This window comes from Sander lucioperca, chromosome 12 (assembly GCF_008315115.2).
Source record: "Sander lucioperca isolate FBNREF2018 chromosome 12, SLUC_FBN_1.2, whole genome shotgun sequence".
Classification (NCBI taxonomy): Eukaryota; Metazoa; Chordata; class Actinopteri; order Perciformes; family Percidae; genus Sander; species Sander lucioperca.
In genome coordinates this window covers 32,223,978-32,245,997 of record NC_050184.1, presented here as the reverse complement: position 1 = coordinate 32,245,997, position 22,020 = coordinate 32,223,978, and the positions used below count along the sequence as shown (strand labels likewise).

At 38.2% G+C, this 22,020-nt stretch overlaps 2 protein-coding genes and 1 long non-coding RNA gene across 3 annotated transcripts; 1 reads left to right on the top strand and 2 right to left on the bottom strand.

Annotated features, from left to right (window-relative positions):
* Nucleotides 1-3,067: 3,067 nt before the first annotated feature.
* LOC116043540 (osteoclast stimulatory transmembrane protein) lies at nt 3,068-6,227 on the bottom strand. The gene is made up of 3 exons (XM_031290298.2): nt 6,128-6,227; nt 3,815-4,814; nt 3,068-3,725 (listed from the first exon to the last, which is right to left on the bottom strand). Exons 1-3 carry the CDS (start codon nt 6,163-6,165, stop codon nt 3,378-3,380), a joined length of 1,386 nt encoding a protein of 461 aa, XP_031146158.1. The 5' UTR covers nt 6,166-6,227; the 3' UTR covers nt 3,068-3,377.
* Nucleotides 6,228-8,249: 2,022 nt separating this feature from the next.
* slc13a3 (solute carrier family 13 member 3) lies at nt 8,250-20,254 on the bottom strand. The gene is made up of 13 exons (XM_031290291.2): nt 19,945-20,254; nt 18,440-18,705; nt 14,192-14,370; nt 13,257-13,326; nt 12,423-12,602; nt 12,220-12,345; nt 11,648-11,740; nt 11,439-11,543; nt 11,194-11,291; nt 9,938-10,050; nt 9,394-9,555; nt 8,556-8,693; nt 8,250-8,472 (listed from the first exon to the last, which is right to left on the bottom strand). Exons 1-13 carry the CDS (start codon nt 20,050-20,052, stop codon nt 8,290-8,292), a joined length of 1,821 nt encoding a protein of 606 aa, XP_031146151.1. The 5' UTR covers nt 20,053-20,254; the 3' UTR covers nt 8,250-8,289.
* LOC116043536 lies at nt 13,427-18,773 on the top strand. Its single transcript, XR_004103497.2, has 3 exons — nt 13,427-13,744; nt 14,244-14,346; nt 18,465-18,773. It is a non-coding gene; the product is annotated as an uncharacterized LOC116043536 (long non-coding RNA).
* Nucleotides 20,255-22,020: the final 1,766 nt, after the last annotated feature.

Here is a 22,020-nt window from a genome sequence, read left to right as displayed (position 1 = left end):
TCACAAAATCCTTCTCACAGCTATGGAAATAGATTCAAACAAATCATTCTTTAAACCTCTTTCTGTGGACAAGACTGTCGGTATGAATGCTAATGCATGACAGACGCTTGCAATTTTATTATTTCAAGTAGTTGCCAATCGCAAAGCACTCAGTCCGCCAGGCTTCCTCTAATGAATAGATAACAGCTTCACAGAAGAAGAAAACATAATCCTGCAGAGCAGTTTCTTTCCAGGTAATTGTTTGATTGAACTGCTGCATGCTAAGAAGTCCATCCTATACGGCGTCTGAACAAATGAACAAATGTTAGACTGCTCGACAATCCCACAGACATTTATTTTTAGTTCCAGTTGAGAAAGGTATCAAAACATGCTAGGCTACATTTTAGGGTAATGTTTATCAAATGTAAGATATCTCGAATATTTGAGTCTTATTTAACTTAATGTAAACATTGTATAGAATCTTCAATGAAGAGCTGGAACAAACATGTACAGTGTGATACTGTCAGATAGTGTAAAAAAGTAGATTTTTTCACCCGCTACTTAAAGAGAATGAAAATGAGAAAATTAGATGTTAAGAGCTACATTTGATTTGCATTTTTAATAATCTTTCAGTTCACTGCCTTTCCAACAATAAGCCCAGAGCTGTGACACACATAGTAAGCACAAAATACATGAATAATTTATCATTTCTGTCTATCATCTTTACACAGATTTGATGAATTTTGAGACAATCATGAGTGGACAAAAAGTCAGAAAAAAATAGACTAAATGATAAAGAGGTATTCTATTATTATTCTGGGATGGTGTCTTAAAATAAACTCCCGAAGGCTCATGGGAGTTTTAAGCAGAAGCGTACTGATAAAATGTGAAGGACCTGCAAAGGAAGTGATTTTTTTTTAGTAAGGCCATACTGATTAAAATAGGCCGGTGAATTATTGGATGTGCACATGAAACAGATTCATTTCATCTATAAAAATCATCTAGGTCAATAAAATATTCAAAACATTGTAAGATCCAATCTATTGCTGTTCATTTTCTGACAGGAGGTACTGTATTATTCTCTATTCTCATTTGTCCAAAGCACCATAGTGACATCTAGTGGGGCTCAGGGGTAAAAAAAAAAAAAGAAGCAAAACAAGAAATAACAGGTTCACACTGAACCACACACGAGGTAAAACAACATTGCACACACAGTACAGAAAATATGCAGTAAAATATGAGCTCTCTGAAATTTGTGTGAAAAAAAAAACCTGTTACCATGCTGGCAAACACACACGTGGATGCAAAGTTAGCAGATGTGGTGGTACATCTATAAAAACCACATCAGGTTTGAGTGTGAGCGCCTAAGAAGACACATTGAGTGGCGACATGCCTGCACAGGAAAATGTGTTGTTACACAGGATGCTCTATCAGTTTATATTTTGCAAAATCAGACTCTTAGCATAAGAGCGGAGAATGATGTGTTACAAACCTTAAAGAAAAACTGTAGCCTACTGTAGGTAAGAAGACTAAGAGAGTCTACATGCAGCCACACTAGCAGCTCTGTGAGGCTACTTAGGCCCAGCAGTGGTTTGAGGTAAATGCTAACATCAGCATGCTGACATGCTCAGAATCTTGACCATGGTCATCCTATAATTTGTTAGCATGTTGATTAACAATAAACACAAAGTACAACTGAAGCTGATAGGAATGTCATTAGATCTGCAGGTATTTGGTCGTAAAGTATTGGATAATGAAATTTTGACCTGATGATGGCGCTAGATTAAAAGCTAAGATATGAGCAGAGTTATTACAATTCATCCTGAGGTGGACATGAATGTTTGCACTAAATTTACTGGCAATCCATCGGTTATTTGTTGAGACATTTCACTCAAAACCACAAATGTCAACCTCTGCACTAGAGGGAAAGTCTGGGGATCATTAGATAGGCTACAGTGTGTAGGAGCCATGAATCTCTGTACTCATTTTTGTGCCCATGCATCAAGTGGATGTTGAGATTACACTGGACAAGTGAAACCTTTGACATGCTGGTGGTGCTACATGACAAGTCAGGGTACAACCAGTCATGAGGAGTTGTCCTCTGGGCACCATGAATGTCTATACCAAATTCCATGGCAATCCACTCAGTGATTGTTGAGACATTTCAATAAAACCCCAAAATATCAACCTCATGGTGAGACTAGAGAAAAATTCAGGGGATCACCAAAGTTAGTAAAATTCATCCTCTGGGGACCAAACTATGTCTCTAGAAAATATCATGGAAATCCATCAAATAATTGTTCAAATAGTTGAAATATCAAAGTGGTCAATGTGTTATCATCATCGCAGGTTCGTTTGATTTCGTACGAAAATGTATGCACAACTATTCTAATGATATCTTTTTATCTATCTTTGAAATTATGACAACCGGTCACCGTTAGGCCTATGCGACATTTTAAGGTTATCACCAAAACTAGTTAAGATTAGAAAAAAGTTTTTCGTTTGGGTTAAAACACCGGTCCCCTCAAGTAGTAGCCTGGCTCCGCCCTCCTATGTACTTCCGCTCAATTTTCATTTTCCTTCAGTACTCCGTCTGGGTTTGCGATATATTCTTGGGTTTTCTCCGGCCAAATTTTTGGCGGTCCAATTAGCGAACAGAGGGAGTGGCTGAGAACAATGACGTTGAGGTTGTGCGCTAGTTTGAGTTGTAGTTCCGTAATGGCGGCGGAGAAAGATGTGAGCGAAGCCATTCAGTCCGTTGTGGCAACGCAACCGAATATCCAAAAGTTAAAGCCTGAGAAAGAACAATCTTTGCTGAGTTTTGTTGGTGGCCATGATGTTGTGGCCCTCCTCCCCTCGGGGTTCGGGAAAAGTTTGATTTTCCATCTCGCTCCGTTAGTGGTGAAAGAGTTGGCTAAGACGAACGCTAGCGATTGGTTATGGCAGATCCAGAGTGGCTCTGGGCAGATCCAATAGTTTTAAACTTCAACAGAGTACCCGCCTTCATGGAAGTTAACACTTGTCAATGGAGAGTGGCCAGACTCTCTGTACAAATGAAATGTACCAGAGTCTGGTAGGACCAGGCTACCAATCCACCACCTCTACCTCATCCATACGATATACAGTCCCATACTAGGTGTTTTGGTTATTATTACTACAGACAGTAGAGGGGCCTGCCTTACAGTAAACATCAATGTGGGGTTTACACTAATAAATACGTGGAATACACACAGATTACAGTGCATTACTTTTTGAAGCTATATGTACGAATAGTTCATGAGAACAGCCTGAAGTGGTGGACCGACACACCAACGTTGCCATCCCTAGAGCAAAGCAGTTAGCATGGATAAAAACATCTTTAGAAAAAATTGACAAACAAATCATTGTCCTGTAACCATTCACCTAACCTCAACACAAATAGTCTCTTTTTGCTCTTTTCTACTCTGCTTCTCTTGTACTTTCTTCATCAAGTAAACTATTCTCCTCTCCTCCTGCTCTCTGAAAAAAGACGCAGAGATTTTCCTGCGCAGCCGTCTGGCGTAAACCTCGAGGAACACCAGAGAGTAGCTCATCAGCCAGAGACATCCTAGCAGGAGTGTGACTCCCAGGTTCGGAGCTGAAGTTGTCACATCACAGAGCGATGGCTCGGGGTTGAAAGTCCACTTGTAATCCCGGTGGAAGTTTGTGAGCTCCTGTGTGACACAGGATTGTGGGATGATACAAAAGGCAGGGGGGAACAACTGAACCTGGCAGGAGATTAAAAAAAGAGCAAAACCTTAAAAGTGAGGAAGCAAATACTGCAGGTAGAATAAAAGGAACTGCAGTAATGTCTTACCTTATAATTGACACTTATGCTGGCAGATGTCGGTGGAAAGTCCAGTATCCATGGCACAATCGCCTGAACTATATGATACACAACATGATCCAAAGATACTAATAAAGTTATTGCAATGAAATATAATGTTACCACAACCAGTGATATGAAACAGGAGGTACATTCCTGACTTGTTATGTTGCAGCTTGTGGGATGAGTTTTATTTTTAGCAGCATGAGTCACTTTTTGATGAAGCTCTTTGGAGATGTAGCCGTTATCAAACTGAACTGATGCCAGATAAGATTTTAAGTAGCGAGCAGATTCAAAGATTAGTAAAGCAACAAAAATGGCAGCAAGGATCCGGTTTGACAACAGTTTGTAATATTTCAGCAGGCCCCTGGCATGTGAGAAGTTGACCTCTATCTGTGCAATCATCTTAGTGAACCTGCTTTTGACTTCTGACACATCAACATGTGTAAAGTGATCTAACTTCCTCAAGTTGGTGACAATGCTCAAGTCTTCCCTTCTCGCTTTGATGGTTTCCTCAACAAGGTCCCTCTTTGCTTTGTTCAAAGGTTCAGATGAGTTTAATAAAGTCTTTGTGAAACCCTCAGCGGTGCACTTCAGGATGCGAGCGACCGCCCCTACGTTCACTGAAATATTAGGAATGACGTTCAAAACTACAATCATGACGGAGGCTGTGATGAGGAGTTTGCGTCCCTGTTTGGTGCAGACTGTCGGCAGAGTCATGGTCAGCACACAGCGCAGAGGGTGACACAGGAACGAGGCCAGAAATATGGCCACACTGTAGATGCAGGCAGTCTGAATGGATGCTTCATGGTTGTATTTCAGAGTCGTTGACAGCCAGTGATGAAGCAGGCCGCCAGTGATGATGGCGAGTGTGACACAGAGAGACAGCAGAGTCAGGACGTCTCTGCAGACAGGTGCAGGTGCAGAGTAAACATCCCACAGGTAAAGCAGGACACATTTTAAAACCTGTCTGCAGGATCCTGCTCTGTTCCTGAGGAGAGAAAACACAACCTAAACAAAGTTGAAGTTGGAAATATTTGCTTTCTTGCCCGAGAGTCAGATTAATTGAAAGTTATAAATTAAAACCTTTCCTATATCCATTGAATGTAAACTACATCAGCCAGCAGACTGTTAGCTTAGCTTATCTTAGCATAACGACTGGAAACAGGGAAAACAGTTAGCCTGTCCAAAGGTTAAAAGTAATCTGCCTGAACAGCAAGAATCATACAGAAGAAGTACATTAGCTTTAAATAAGCCAAAACTACAAAGTGCCACATTTATTTTATTACCATCATCTTCTTAGCCAAGGTGCAGTCGGATTTTTAAATGCCGTTATCTCGTGATAAAGAGTTATTGATCTCATCTCGTGTTAATGTGTTTTATACTTCTTGTGAATGTAATTCAAGTAATCTCATTTTCCATGGATGTTTATACCCTTTTTTAGCATTTTATTTTTGAAAACCAGATGTCGTCACATGGGTTGTCACACGTTTATCATCAATCGAGTCCGTCACCATCAGCTCGATCTGACTTCTGATAACCAATATGAGTAATAAAAAGAAACAAAAGATTGTGATCTTGGGGTAACAGCATTAAAAAAAAAATTGCAAGGATGACCCTTCTCAGCTTCCGTACTTATCAACATCTGTAAATGTAACCATTTTTTTTAATCTGTCCATAAACAGTCAAACAACAGCTACAATGTGGCCGGGGTTGGGTCAGTGGGTAGAGCAGGCGCACATATACTGAGAGGTTTATGCCTCGACGCAGAGGTCCAGGGTTTCAGTCCGACCTGTGACGATTTCCTGCATGTCCCTTTCTCACCTAGCTGTCCTGTCAAAAATTAAAGGTGGAAAAAGCCCAAAAAATAATCTTTAAAAAAAACAGCTACAATAATCGATCTGCCCAACTCTTCTGTGCAGTATCTTCACTGTAAAACCAAAATTTGACATTTTTCTCATGTAACTCGTCAAGAAAGCAAATAAACTTCTTTCCCAAAGTGTCAAACATGTAACTAAACACCAAAAAATGAAGGATGGGGAAAGGAGAGTAGGATCAATTCTGCGAAAGATAATCTTCCACATCTAACTGATCTCTGTAAACCACAATAATGGGAAATTATGAGTACCTAGCCTAATTTACTTCAAAATGCAATTGCCAATTATGTACGTCCTACAGTGGATACATTTAAGAATAAAAAAACGTTGTACTGTATATATAAACCACATACCGTTACATAGCCATTATAAGATTAGATAGATAGATAGATAGATAGATAGATAGAAAATAAATAACAGTTCTTACCTGACAGGTATAATAATATTCTCTATGAGGAACTGCATTCTCTCTATAACAATATGAGTTTAAGAAAAAACAGGGTTGGGAAGTGTTCTGTTCATTGACTGTGAAGGTTAGAAGAGGAACTTCTCAGAACAGTCAGTCATGTTGATATTTGTGGTTCCCACGTGGGAAATTAAAACTGATGACTCTTCTCCATGTAAACCAAACATGACACAAAATCATATGGGGAGGCATGATGCAAACACACACACACACACACACACACACACACACACACACACACACACACACACACACACACACACAATGTGACACAGGTCACACTTTTTCAGTGACATACAATTTGGAAATATGCAATTTGTATTGTTTGTTTCAGCCAACAACCACTCACACTATTTAGAAATTGCCCTCCTCCATTTCAAAATGTGTTTGACACTACAAGATTTTTTTTGTTTTATTTTTAACATTCATCTGCTGAAGTTGTACGAATATGTAGCTGTCTGGCTGCATTTAGGCTCTTTACTGAGCCTTTCCTGTTGAACTTCTGTTGGTATAACTGTTGTGTATCTTTTACTCTTTTTTAACTTTTAGTCTTGTGCACTTTATGTGGATGTATACTAGACTAATTTGACAGGTATGCGGTCTATACTTTTGGGAATTTGGTTTCCTTGTTACCATTCTTATTCATTTTACACCTTTGGTCATTGGTCTCTTATATTGTCATCATTGAATTTGCTGTCCAATACTGTTTTTACAGTTTCCCATTTGCTTCAAGTCAAAATTTCAAAGGCAAACCGCAAGTGTTACTGTGCAGTGAGGGCAGAAGAACGTTATTAGAGCCTCACAGGACACTTTGTATTTCATACACTTTCTCCACAACACACACAGTATTATTAGTCACGTGTAGAGGTGAAAATGTCATATAAGGACATATTTTGTGTCACTAGAGATAAATGGGATTTAGTGTAAAATTATAGTTCCAGTTATCATTGATACGGAAATGCCAATTTTTTTTTATGAGTAACAACTGAATAGTAAGATATTTCTAATCTGTCTTTGGATCTTCAAAAAATATAGGCTAAATCAGCTTTTGTTCAAATCAAAGTTTGTTTGAGTTGTGCAGACAGTTGGGTACATTCTGTTTTCGGTTGTTTTTTTTTTTATAGTTTTGCATTTAAACGCACCGTGCTAACACTCAGTAACAACCAAAGCCTTGCACTGGTTAACCATTGTTGTCGGGCCTTGTGATTTCAGACAGACACACACTCGTTGATGATCAACAAACACTGGAAGTACTTTACAACTGTGTACTCTTTCTGGCTCTATTTGTGTGTGCAAAGGCCAAAATGTGTTGAAATATGTGTTAAACCTGCAGCAGTACAGGCACAGCTACTCAAAACCTGAGGATTGAAGGTCATTTTGGGATAAAAACTCAAACACAACTTAGCTGTTGCAAATACTCTAATAACAAAGGCGTTTTCTTAACAATAAGCTTGCTACAGTATGTGCAATCATTACAAGCAAATACAGAGATTAAGTGCAACTAAATTATCATAATACAAACTCCAACAATTTTTTGTAACAGCAGTTATATGAATGCAAATCATCATTTACACGTTTATTAGTCAGGATTAGTACCCTAATGTAGAAAAGATTTAAAATACTGTTTATGTGCTATGGCTTTAAACACGCACCATATAATACATTAACAAGTAACATGATCTCTTAGTGATTTTAACCAAAAAATATATATCTAAAAATAATTATTTACAGAGTGTCTCTCATTCTTCCAGCGGAGGTCAGTCTAGCATTGATACAAACAGCACACTCTGCTGTGGAGCTTCCTAAAATATTTTAAAGAGAACTCTTCAGAGCTCTCGCTGTCATTGTTGTTGAGGTTAAATGTAAAAAAAATGTTTAACTCGTTTTATCATGTTTTAACTTAAAACTTGGAGTATGCCATGCATACCAACAATTCCCACCCAGCATGAAATGTTGGCACTCGAGAGACTAAAAAGACACTTGAGTAATAAACTTATTAAATTCATCACTGAAAGGTAACATCTGAAGCTCCCAGAGGCTTCTGACATTTTAGTGACACAAATGAAGACGTCTATAGACTGACAGATCTTTACACAATCTTCTGATACTCTTTGGGTGAGTGATCAGAGCGTAGCATTGAGTGACTGAACAGGTGATAGGTGCACATCAGTAACAACAGCGGACGTGTTGATGGAGTGAGCCCATTCTGGATACACGTTCAAGTCAAACATGGCAACGCCCCACGTATTCATAGCCAGAGAGACCGAGAGGATACCCAGGATGTTCATCACAAAGCCAGTTTTCACCTGAGAAAACAGGAGCAGAAAACATGAAGTTATAGGTGATGAAAGGTGACAATAGGTTTTAGTGTGCGATGTGAGGATCTTACCATGTCTTTGACCATGAGATGTCCCGTTGCAAAGGCGATGGAGTTGGGTGGTGTGGACACTGGCAGCATGAAGGCATATGAACATCCTACTGTTGCAGGTATCATGAAGTACAGAGGGTTCACTGAGACACGAATAGCCTGCAAAGACAAAGTCGAAAGAAAGTCATCACATTTTTAGGATAGGATGTAAGTCATTTAGTACTTTCATGACCCCGTTATTGCAAACTTATTTCATATGAAAAAGCATTGTTCAAACCCACACAACTTTATATTCTATCCAAGATCTAAAGTGCCCAAATATCTCGGGCTCAGCTGCAAAGAAAAGGACGCACATGACGTCTAGATTCTAAACGTTTGCATGTAAAGACAAAATAAGAGAAAAAAGTAGTTCCAATGAAAACTGTTCAAATAAGATAATTTTAAAACCTGGGCAAAAACAACCAAAATTATGTGCATTGGCTGCATTTCATAGAGGGTAGTAGTATGGGTGAACTGACCCTTTAAGGAAATTGGGTGGTCACGGTTCAAATTTTAGGACAGAGTCACTAGCCTCCTATACATCCTGTAAATTATTCTCTGAGTGCGTGCAGATAATGATTACTGACAACAGCAGTTAATGTCCAACAGACTACAAACATAACATCTATTGCAAGTGTTTTACAAGCATACAAAGTCTTTGAGTAAAATTAAGAACCAGGTCAGCAACAAACCACGTTCCTGTATAATTCATGAGTTGCCGTGCCAGTTTGTCTACTGTACTGTCACCCTAATGGCCATTTCATAACAGGAACACAGAATCCAACCCAATTTATATCTTTAAGTTGAACACCAGTCTTACCAGTTCAGCAATGACGGGTAGAAATATGATAATTGTGGCAGTGTTGCTGGCGAACTCAGTGAAAAGGGCCAGGAAAGCAGTGATCAACATCACAGCTGCAGCAGGAGGGACCTCGGCCAAAGGCTGGAGGTGGCCTCCGATCCAGGAGGCCAGTCCAGACTCCTGCCAAAAGCCACAAAATCGGGGTCAAAGGTCAAAGATCAAATCTCAACACAATGAAGCAAAGAGGAGAACAGAACCCAACAGAGCAGAGCAGCAAAGAGCCAACAGAACAAAAGAGATGCATTTATTACATAGACGTCTGACATGCAAACTCTGAAGTCACTGATCTTGCATTCAGCTGGAAAGAAACTTTGCCTAGAGTTTAGATGAGACATTCCCACTTCCATATTTATATATTAAATATAATGCTACAGCCAGCAGCCAGTTAGCTAGCCTGGCTCTGTCCAAGGGTAGCATAATCTACCTACCAGCACCTTTAAAGTTCTCTAATTAACACATTATATCTAGTTTGTTTAACCTGAAAAAAAACAAAAAAATGTACCTCACAAGCTTTAGCCATAGCGAAGCCGCCTCCGAGCAACAGGATGATATTCCAGGGAACAGAGTCCTGAGCTTTCTTCCATGATAAGAGTGGGACATAAGGAGTATTTGACGCTAAAGGGAAGACATGGAGGGAAACAATCAATTAAGAGCTCCAATTCAAGATTATCATATGATAAATTGTGCTCATGTTTTATGAGCACAATGTTTTCTACAACATCACTGCTGTCAGCTGATTCCATAAAAGATGTATGCAGTTCAAACTTCTAAATCACAACTGCATACAGTAAACAATGTCTTGTTTACTTCCTGCACAAAAGGGTGCATTTCACAGCTTTAATCAAGATTTTAATCACAACAGAAATATTAGCTAGAATACAAAACTCTTAAAGAGACTCAGGGGCATTATAAGGTGCCTTTGGCAATTCAAAATGTTTTTAGTAAGTCTATAAGTCCAACTGCAATCCGAATTTAAGAGTAAAAACTCCCCCACAAATCTAGAGCGTTTATTTCATGGTTTATACATTGATGATGATCTTTTGTTACTATATCCTACAGTTTTGGTGGGATAAAGAAAATGTTCCACTCTAGTTGAAAAAAAAAATCTATTTTCTTTTATTCAAAACATCTGACCTACATTGAGAGAAACAAATTAGCCCCATGATTTGCTTTTCTTTTTTTTTCTTGCTTGCGTCCAGTGGTTTATTTGATCAGCTGAAAATAATACACACACACACACACACACACATGCGCACGCGTCTCCAGCACACACAAAACACGTGCGTACAGTTTACACATACACAAACAAAAACCCCAAAAACAAAAAAGTGTGACAACATAGCATTAAGAGATTATTCTAATCACAGAAACAGAGAAACTACAGTTTCAGGTCCAGACTCTCTAATCTACATTATTAACATTCCTCGGCTTATTTACAGTATTCGCAATAGTTGTGCCAGAGACACAGACCGAATGTCTTTAAATCTTTCTTTCATCAATCAATCTTTCATTAATATTAACTTCTGACTCGCCCCAAGCTGCTAACTGGTTGCTTCCATTTGTTATATCTCTTTATTAGATGATATTCTCCCTTTTTTCCAGCACAAATCAAATCTAATCAAAATAGTTTATTTATACCATAACTTAAATCACATTATCACAGTGATTAAAATAATAGGTTAGATATAAAATATCGCTGAAAGTCCTATGTCCGCTAAATGAAACGTTAATAGGTGTGTTCTTTTAGAGCTCACTGACCATGAGGGTCGAACCACCAGCTCAGAGAAGGTTTCTGCGAGGGGAAGAAGAACAATGCGGACACAATGATCACACCAGTGACTGCGTCTGAGACGTACCTGCAGGACAACAAGGAAGGGATCTTTACTAGAGAAAGATAATGAACAGGCTTCTCAATACATACATTCCTTGTTCATTTCCAAACAAGAAATGACATAATAACAAGCAAACTACTTTATGTTTGTCATCACATGTGCCTCTCTTACCCTTTTTTAAAAAACACAGACCAGCCAGTGACGAATTTGGGATCTCTTGTGAACAGCAGAACAGCAAACAATACAAAAAAGAAAGCGATCGCTCCCTCTGCAAAACTGAAAGTGAGGTAAGGTTAACAGTCAGTAAACAAGGCTTGGTGATATAAATGTCGTCCCTCAGCCTGTATTGCATGAGATTTGAAGACATACACAATCCTCACTTTATGGGCCCTAGATTTCTGTAATCTTCGTCTATTAGAGCCTTTGCTCTGGCCTCTGCTTTGGCTCTCCGGTCGTGTTGTGTGAAGCACAATCTGCACAAAATAAAAACAAACTGTGTGACACATGGAAATCTACAAATGAAAATGACTGTACTCCATATCTACAAAGATTATCTACAATTAACAGCTTTTTCCCTCATATGAATATAAATCAATATAAATAAATAAACATCTTGACATTTGGCCTTGATTGTTTTGGCTAAAAACAAATCAGCACAAAGATTATTTTAACATGATTGTATAAAGTTTCTTAAGTGAGTAAGTAAAGTTTATTTATATATACTACCCTTAACGGATACAAATCTCAAAGTTCTTCACAATAAAATGAAATAATCAATAAAAGACATAAGAAGGAAAAATCAACCAGCCATAAAAAAAAAAACCTCGTCAAACTAAAAGCATGTTTGAATAACAGTCTCTAACTGCTTTTTAAAAGAATCAAGAATTTAAGAATCAAAATCAGAACTTAAACAACGTAATCTGCAATAAGCAAATGTCTGACACCACATTACCGTGTATTCAATCCCCCGTGGAGAAACGCGATCCAAATCCATCCCAAAAACAGGAAGAGAAGCATGAGCGGAAAAGCGAATGCAAACCAAGAGCCAAAATTGATGAGGTCGCAGTCTGGAAAGTAGCTGTAAAACAAAGTAGCTGATTATTTTTGATGATGCAAAGTTTTCACTGTTTAAACGCGACAAAAAAAAGAAGTTACCTTTTCAGCTGTCCAATCAGGATGAGGTTGGGCGCGGTGCCTGTCAGCGTGGCGGTCCCTCCGATACTGGCTGCATAAGGAATACAGATCAAGAATCCTTTCCACACCTTCAGCTGATACGCCGACTCTGTTTGGATCTCCTCAGCCGTCCTCATGTCACTCTGCTCCGTCTCATCTGCCCTTTTGGTGTTTTAAGAGACATGATTACTTCAAATGAACCGTGAATAAGTACATTCATTCATTTTCATCAAAAGAGTTTAACATGGGACTAAGACATTTTAGGATATACGCTTATTTGCTTTCTTGCTGAAAGAAAGATGAGAAAATTGATACAGCTAGTTAGCTTAGCTTAGCTTAGCTTAGCAGAAAGACTGGAAACAGGGGGAATCAGCTAGCCTCGCTCTGTCCAAAACTAATGAAATCAACCTAGCAGCACCTCTAAAGATCACTAATCAACACATTATATCTGTTTGTTTTTTTTAATCTGTACAAAAAAAGTGTAAAAACGACAAGTTGTAGTTGTATGTGAGGTTATGTGCATTGTGCAAGACTATTTCTTAGATTTTATTTGAACTTTCGGACAGCTGAACAGCTGAGCTGTTTCCCCTTGTTTCCAGTTTTAATGCTAAGCTAATGGTCTCCTGGCTGTTGTGTCATATTTACCATACAGGCGCGAGAGTATTCTCATTTAACTCTTGGTAGCAAATCACAAAAGCAAATTTCCCAAAATGTAAAATTTATTTTTATAAAATGCCATCCAAATTCAATCCAATTTGATTTAAATGTTGAAGGATGTATAGGATGTGTGAAACGATCTCAGAGTTTGTTTCTTACCCATCTATTGACAGCATTAATTTTTCTGAGGGAATTGAGGGCAGTGACTGCAGCTTTACAGTAGACTGACCTGAAAAAAGGTGAAACAAAGAGTTGCTGTCATGTAGTAATATAAGCAAGAGTTTTTGCTCTTTGTGTGTGTCGGGGGCGGGTTCATATATACTGTTCATATATTTAATATATGACTTTATGGCCATCCAGCATCATTTATCACCTACCAAGTGGATATTCACTAACTTTGTATCCCAGGACTCAGTGTATTGGAAAATCTGTACAAAGTTCACACCTTAGATTACATATTAAAGGCTAGTAAAGAGAAGGTTTTCTGTCATCTGGGGTCAGCGGAAAATGCTGTAAACACAACACTGACATATAATCACATCATAAAGTTGGTTTTCCAACACACATTTGCTTATAGTTACACATCCAGCAGTTACAGAGCAACATTATGATTTATTTGAAGTTGGGATTCTGGCCATTGGATGAATGTAAGTTAAAATATTCTCTTTCTTTTTGCTTTGTTTTTGGTCTCCACCAACTCTTGAGAAAAAAAATCTGGCTCTTTGGCTGCTAAAGGCTCCACTATGTTCACCAGCTAGTCTCTAAGCTGTCTGTCTGTTTGGGGCTGAGTAGGTAGTGTACATGGGTTTATCAGAGCTTTTGAGCTGCTTGCTGCGGATGAAAGGTTTATGAGAGCAATGCGACTAAAACAGTAAAGTTGTGGGCAGGAAAACTTAAAAGATGAGCTAAAAGTTGTTAAGATGCTCAGTAGCACTGAGGGAAACTCAGAGTTGGTGATTATTCTCGATGGGCTCAACACTACACCTTTCACATTATAGATAGTAATTTTATCCATTGTTAAAATAAAAATTTTGATTAGAGCAGCTCCAAGTAAACAGTCATTCTCCATGTCAGGTAAACAACATGAAAAGTACCATTTATTAGGTCATTCTCAGGATCCTCTGTGGACTTGCTCTTCTTTTTCAGGGTCTCCAGGTCTCCAAACAGACTCTCTAGGATGGCATTAGCAATAGGGAGCATCATGGCTGTGGTGGCGGTGTTGCTGAGCCACATGGACAGGAAGGATGAGGTCAGCATCATTCCCAGTATAAGCCTAGGGAAATAATTAAATCTCAAATGAATAACATTAGTCATTATCATAGCTGCTGACTTGGAAGATGTTCTTTTTGGAATAAGGAGCAGGGACGTCACTAGGATTGAAAGACAGGGGGGGCTTAGCCCCGAGGCTATGCAAAACTTTCCCTTGCAAAATCTCACTTACAAACTCTAAAGTTAGCTTTAAGATACATCAAAGCTGCATGGGGGGATTTACTTAGGCCAGACTGTGCTCCTGCTGAGTTCTTCTTTAAGACTTAGGCCACGTCCACACGTACCAAAACAATCTTTTTTTTACCCGTCTTACCTGGATTTGTTTCAAGAATAGTTGCGTCCAAACCTATCCATTTGTAAAAGACTCAACACGCTACTTCATATTCCAGGCCTATAGGCGGCGCTGTTTCTGCTACAGAAATTCACCAAAAACGGAGAAGAAGAGCATCGTCACTTCCTCTTCCCATCATAACATGACTAGACTATAACGTTCTCTTAATACATCCATGGACTATAATAACTTTCACCACTGCTCATTTTTATAAAGGCCGCCGCAAGAAAACGTGTCTTTGTTTACATTGTATAATATGCTGTTGGATTGCTTTTTATTTTGCAATTCTGTCTGCCATCGGACATGATTGCAACGCGCTAGCTAGCAGAGCTAACGTTAGCATGCTAATGCTGCTAGCTAACATCGGCAGTCAAACAAACATCAATGAGCCAATGTCTTTTTGATAATCTACACGTTTTTCTTGCAGTAGCCTTTCTGCAATAAGCCGTGGTAAAAGTTACTATAATCCGTTCAAGGAGTTGATAAGCAGACAGATTAGCTAGCTAGTTAAGTTGTCTACTTCCACTTTATAAACAGCTAACCATAGCAGCTAACGTTAACGTTAGCTACGTCGCTGCTGTAGCGGTCAGCTACTTTAGCGATGTTTAACATTAGCTACATAATGTTAGCAATATATCTTGTGTACAATCCAGGACCGGCAGAACAGAGGGAAGTGTCAGGGAGCAGAGACAAAGTATTTAGATGAAGTGAGCTGGTTCGACCATGGAAATGGAATATGCTCGCTTAGCTTCACCGCAGTCGTGTGTGGCCATGCACTAGTGCGGGACTGCGGGTAAGAGGTCGAGGGGTGTGGCGATGACATCATTGATACGGACGTATTCGTATTCGCCGCCCAAACGAAGCCAAAAGAGAGCTGTTTTCGAATTTTTTCACCCTGAGACCAGGTTTCAAAAAAGTGCGTTTTCAGGCAGTGCGTTTACAGAATTCGTTTGGACGGTTGGCCCAAACGATGCTAAACATGTGCGTTTGCATCAAAAAGTGTCTCCGTGTGGATGGCCCCTTAACCACTATCTATCTACCCGTGTAAATGTGTGGTAAAGTAATACCATACCTAATCCCTCTCTTTATTAGATAAGTTGCAGGTCAAAATAAGACTATTTAATTACTAGGGGTGTAACGATACATGTATTCGTAACTGTTCGGTACGAGGCTTTCGGTTAGGTGCGCATTACAAACCGAACGATTCGTTGGACAAATCCTATTTCATTTTTTAAAAAAGAGCTTAAATTGTGTGAAATATAATGTTCTCAGTGCCGCTGCACTCAACAAGGCAGCCCAAATGATGAAACAGGCAACATGCTGTCTGCCCTTCCCACTCCTAAAGAAAAACACACTACTCCAGTCAGGCATGATACGCTGAACTAGCTCGTTGCAATATGGTTGACAAGGATTTAAAGTACGTCTGAATTTAATAACCTGATGGCGAGATGAATAAAAGTTCTAGTATGTATACGTATGTATGTAGACCTATGTATGTTCATATATAGCCTAGTCTACATTTAGGCAACATCTACATACTTGTTTAATTTATTACAGCAAAGGAATGCAGAAAGTTAAGTTGGTCAGAATCAAGCATATATAATAAATATCATGAAATAATTTAGTTTAGGCTATGCCTTGGTGCCTCTCTCTCTCTCCTAAAATATCTTCTAGTATCCATTTGTTCAATGAATTGAAGGATATACTGGTACAATAGCATTAACAGTGACACTATGATATTTAGGGACTGATATTGTTTTAATACTATAGAGATAGCAGGCTATATTGATGGTAAAGAATAGAGAGCTTTGGATACCTTAGGCTAGCTATTTCTTGCATTTCACTCGTTTACACTAGCTAGACTATTGTTTTCTATAACCAACTAAAATATTCCTTTATTTTTACCTCAAGTAAATGTAGCTGAAGTGAAGCAAGTAAAAGTCATTAACAACAACTTACAATTTCACTCTGTATCACTGTGTGTTGCGGTAGCAAGTCTAGACCAAAGATTTGCGACGAGACAAGATAAATCCTGCAGCTACTTGCAACACACCGGTCAGCAGCATTCTGAAAGCTGCCAGTTTAAACCAATGAGAAGAGACAAGACGGTGTATCATCTTCATAGCCATTGACTCTTTGTACTTCTGTCTAACTTTCGACTTTCCGGCTTTTTTTTAGCTGGATATATTATTTGTTGTTTCTAATTATGAATTTGGATAACGTTAATGATAGTGAGATACTTGCTACAGTTGCATTTCGAGTGATAAAACGGCAAAAACAACATTTTATTTCTCTGATTTACTGCTTTGTTTTAATGCTGCCTGGCGCTCTCTCTCTTCAGTTACAGCGGCAAGCGACCATGCAACCAGTTGACAGTTTGTGAAATAAAAATAAAACAGACTGCAGTGCACGACGACACCAACAGATGAATGGTGAAGGAAGATTGATTCCACGTAGTGAGTGATACAGAGTGCACTGTAAAAAAAAATATATATATCTAAAAAAAAAAAATAATATAAAAATAATATCTAATTATTATTTTTCTTATTATTATTTGGGGGGGCTTAGGAACATTTTGGAGTAGCTTCAGTCCCCCTAAAATAGGCCAAACGACGTCCCTGATAAGGAGCACATTACCTTAGAGGGTAAGGTTGGCGATATTCTATATTTTCTTATTGTCAATAAAATCCATGAAGACTAAAGATCTAAATCTTTAAAATTGGTCACAAATACATACTTTAAAAAAAAAAACATACAGTATATAATTTCCTTAATCATTTCCTCTGATGACTACTATCAGCAGAAGGATGGTGTATGATAGATCAACTCAAAATAAGCTACGGAGCCCATGTTCATCATTATTAAAGATGTTGCACAGTAGGTGTAGGCTAAGTGTTTTAGTTTTTGAGAGAATAAGAGAATATAAAAAACAACAACATTGTTGTGCTTCTTCTACCTCCGGGAGGAGCATCTTAAGATTTCCAATGCCTTCTCCTACAGTGCAATAGTGTGGCTCACTGAAGTGTTTAAAGTGCTCATATTATGCTTTTTTGCTTTTCCCCTTTCCTGTATTGGGTTATATAACTTTGTTTGTGCATGTAATAGGTTTACAAAGTGAAAAAGCCCAAAGTCCACCCAAAGGGACTTACCATCTTCCAGAGAAAACACTGTTCACCAACTGCTCCAAACAGCTCTATTGTAGTCCAGCCTTTACTTCCGTGATGAACGTGCGTTACTTTGTAACACACGTTATAATGCTCGCCTAGCTGCTAGCATGGCACGACCTCATGCTCTGCAACGGACTAGCTAGCAGTGCTTACCTAGGTACTGCGCATGTGCGACTCCCAACAAAGATGGGATAGAAGTGAGATGCCTCACTCTGTAGCTAAAACAGAGAGCTCAACACACAGGGTGAAAAGAGGAGCTGCAGTACAACAAATATATGGTGTTTTCTGAAAATTAAGCCACATAAACCTATTCTGGTACAACCTCTAAATACAATTATGAACTGAAAATGAGCATAATATGAGCACTTTAAATAGTTTTTTGAACAACAATGGAGCTCTATGGCCCTATATAAGATATATAAGATATATCAGGTTTTGGCTACACAGGCAATACTTGTTAGTAGATCGATTTATTGTTGGTTTTGTTCTTTCAATGAGATTTGTTGGGAATAAGAGCAATACAGAATATCATCAGACGTATCCTTTAAAATGTTTTTCCTGTAAAGATTTCTCACCAGGCTGGTTTTACTCCGACAATAGTGAGGACCTTTAGGGCGATTCTGCGATGCAGGCCCCACTCCTCGATGGACGACGCCATCACAAGACCGCTGAGGAAGAGAAAATTGGTTTCCAGGAAGTACTGAGGACAGACTGTTTTGGATGGAAGAATTCCCAGTGTTGGGAAGAGGCAGACCGGAAGCATTGCCGTGACGGCCAGTGGAAGGGCCTCTGTGCACCAAAACATAGCCATCAGCACCACCACATAAAGACATTTTCCCTCCTAAAAGATAAGCAACATGTGGTTGTTAATGTTTAGCCAACTTTAAAAAGAAAAATATGTGACAGGGGGAAAAAAGGAAGAAATACAGTGACTTTGTCAGAGAGAGAGAAAATGCATCCATGTGTACCTGTGTGCATAAGAGGCATGCTTCTGTATAGTTAAATACAATGCATAAGGAATAGTGTACAGTGTGTGGCATAAATATAATTGCAGGGGGTGGCAGTAGCTCAGTCAGTAGGGAGTTAGGGAGTTGGGTTGGGAACCGGAGGGTTGCTGGTTCAAGTCCCCATACGGACCAAAGTATGGTGGTGGACTGGTAGCTGGAGAGGTGCCAGTTTACCTCCTGGGCACTACCAAGGTGCTCTTGAGCAAGGCACCGAACCCCCAACCGACATCTCTCCATTAGTGCATGTATAGGTACTGAGCATGTGTGTGTAGGTCAGGCCAGTGTGTAATGTGTGAGTGAAAACATTGTAATTTCCCCTTGTGGGATTAATAAAGTATACATTACATTACAAATCAATACAGCAATGGCTGGTTTAATGTAATATAAACATAATAAATGAATACATTTTTTAGATTTAGGTTATTGAGATGGGGCTGCAGCTAACATTAGGCTACTTGTATTTTTTTATTATAAGTAGGCCTATACTTCATAATTCTACTCCACTACATTTAAAAAAGGGAAATATTGTACTTTTACATCTATTTGACACTCATAGTTACAAATTACTTTTTACATAAAAATATGATTGAAAAACATGATATGCTTCTTAGATATGATATGATGCAGTAGGCTACTAATTCAGTAGTATACAAATGTAAAATATAACATGCTCTTATATGTATTTGTTAGTGATAAAACACAATAAAACATAATAGCATAACATTCTATAATAATAATAAAAATAATAATAAAAATAATAATAACAATAATAATAATAATAATAATAATAATAATAATAATAATAATAATAATATACCACTTTGAAAGGAGCTATTCTGCATAATGAGTTTACTTTTCAGTGCTGATAATACTTCTGTACTTTTACTTTAGTAACATTTTCAATTCAGGACTTTTACCTGTAATGGAGTATTTTTTGAGTATGGTATAGGCCTACTATTTTTATTTAAGCAAAGGATCTGAGTAGGCTACTTCTTCCACCACTGAGCCTCGGTGTGGTGATTTCATTCATTAAGCCTGACCAAAAATGACGAGAAATAGCTTAAATCACTCACCTTTTCCGGCAGAGTAAAAAGTAAAGGCAGAAACACCAATGGAGTGAGCAGGATAATCAGCTCTTTGTGGATGCACCACAACTTGTTGGACACAACTGATATTTTCATCTCCGGAGTGAACTTTAGCGCCGTTTAGAGGGAAGGGAGCTCCAGAGTGCCTGAGGGGAGGCTGTTAGGACGTACTTTGAAGACTCTCCGAGTACAGAGAAGATTAACTACTCGCCACTACAATTTAACTCCTCGTAGGGTGGTGACAATGGCTGACAGACTTCAGTGCGACGTCTGATAGACCTTTCGTGTATAGAACGACGCTGTGCTTGACTCCATATTCAAATTTACTGTTGGTATTTATAGGCTATATTTTCATTATAATACTTTTGTACTTTTACTGAAGTACGATTTTGAATGCAGGGTTTTTACTTGAGTTGTGGTGGTAGCATACTTCTGTAAAATATGTTAATTATTGTAGCCTAGATGTTTTTTTTTTTCGAAAACACATCATTTCGCAATCCATGACGCTCCACATTCGCTCCTGTTCTCCTTAAGTTTCGCTTCCACTTGTGTCAGCCATTGAGCGGTAATGTTTATTGCAAAATCGAGCCATTCTGCATCAGGGCAGATCACAGATTGTTTCCTGACACTTGTTTGTGCTGAATCTGTCTGAATAAAAGCCAACAATCTTGTAAATTATATTTAAAAAGTCACAAATTATCATGACCTGTAGCCTACCACACTGTGAGGTGTAAGTGTAATTTTTTTTTTATGTCCATATCTACTGTGGAATTATGGAGAAAATCAAGCTCAAATATAGACATCTTGACAATTATATTGATAAGTGAATCAATCAATAAGTGAATTATTTTCTAAATGAAGTCACGGTTAAGTTAGTGAGCATGATGCAATTAATTGAAGGTAGGGCTGGGCGATATGGAGAAAATCAAATATCACGATATTTTTGACCAAATACCTCGATATCGATACCGCAACGATATTGTAGTGTTGATTGGTGCTTTCACAAAATATTTACACCATGAGATTTTTGATAAATAATCATCAGTAATGTAGATATAATGACTAAGTGGGTAAAGGCAAATAATAGAACAGCTAGAACAGTCTGGTAAGTTCAGAAAATGACATCACTTTACTGTAATGCAGCCTTTAAAACCAGGAAAAGACAACACTTATGCCATATTACGATATCCAAAATCTAAGACGTTATCTAGTCTCATATCATGATATCAATATAATATCGATATATTGCCCAGCCCTAATTGAACGCTGTTTAAACTCTTAAATTAACGATAGCCATACATAGCCTATAGTTGGCAGATTTGTGGATGTTGTTGTTGGCTCCCTGATGTTAACATTTGTTGTTTATTTGATGAATCCTGTGATGACTTTACATTTTTTTTAATAATGCTTTATTTGCAAGTTCATAACAGTAAAAAAAAGGACAAGCGTAACATAAAAACGTAAGCCAAGTGAAAAAAATATAGCTCAACAATGAAGCCACCCACACAATACTAAAATTAATACTCTTTAACATATGAGATCACAGAAGAGTAGGCTACAATAAAAATGTTTTCATGCCTCCCATTAGAAGGATCTGATATCTAAAATTTAGATAAGAGGAGGTTAACCAATATTTTATTATAGGCTAAATCTTTTTAATCTTCTATAATTTCGAAAGCTGCATTTATGGATTTTAAATTTGACAACAAACATTAGGATTAATATAAAATATTGGTTAACCTCCTCCTTTCTGAAATCATAAAACATTTAAAACTGCATCAGCGTTTAATGTTGACGTTTGTTTAAGCCATATTACATGAGAGGGTTTAATTTTGAGGTCCGAAAGGCACATCACTGAAGTGTAGGCCTCCTCAAGTGTAATATTGTGATTATACAACAACGGTTACCAACAAATAAGTGATAATCAATCTGTATTCATATTGTGGAGCAATTTGCTGTTGAAAAACACAAAAAAACATAAACAGACAAGATTTCTAGTCACTCCCTGTTTAGTCAGCCAGACAATTTGAGCTTTGTAGAGACCATGGGATTTCCCATTTCCAT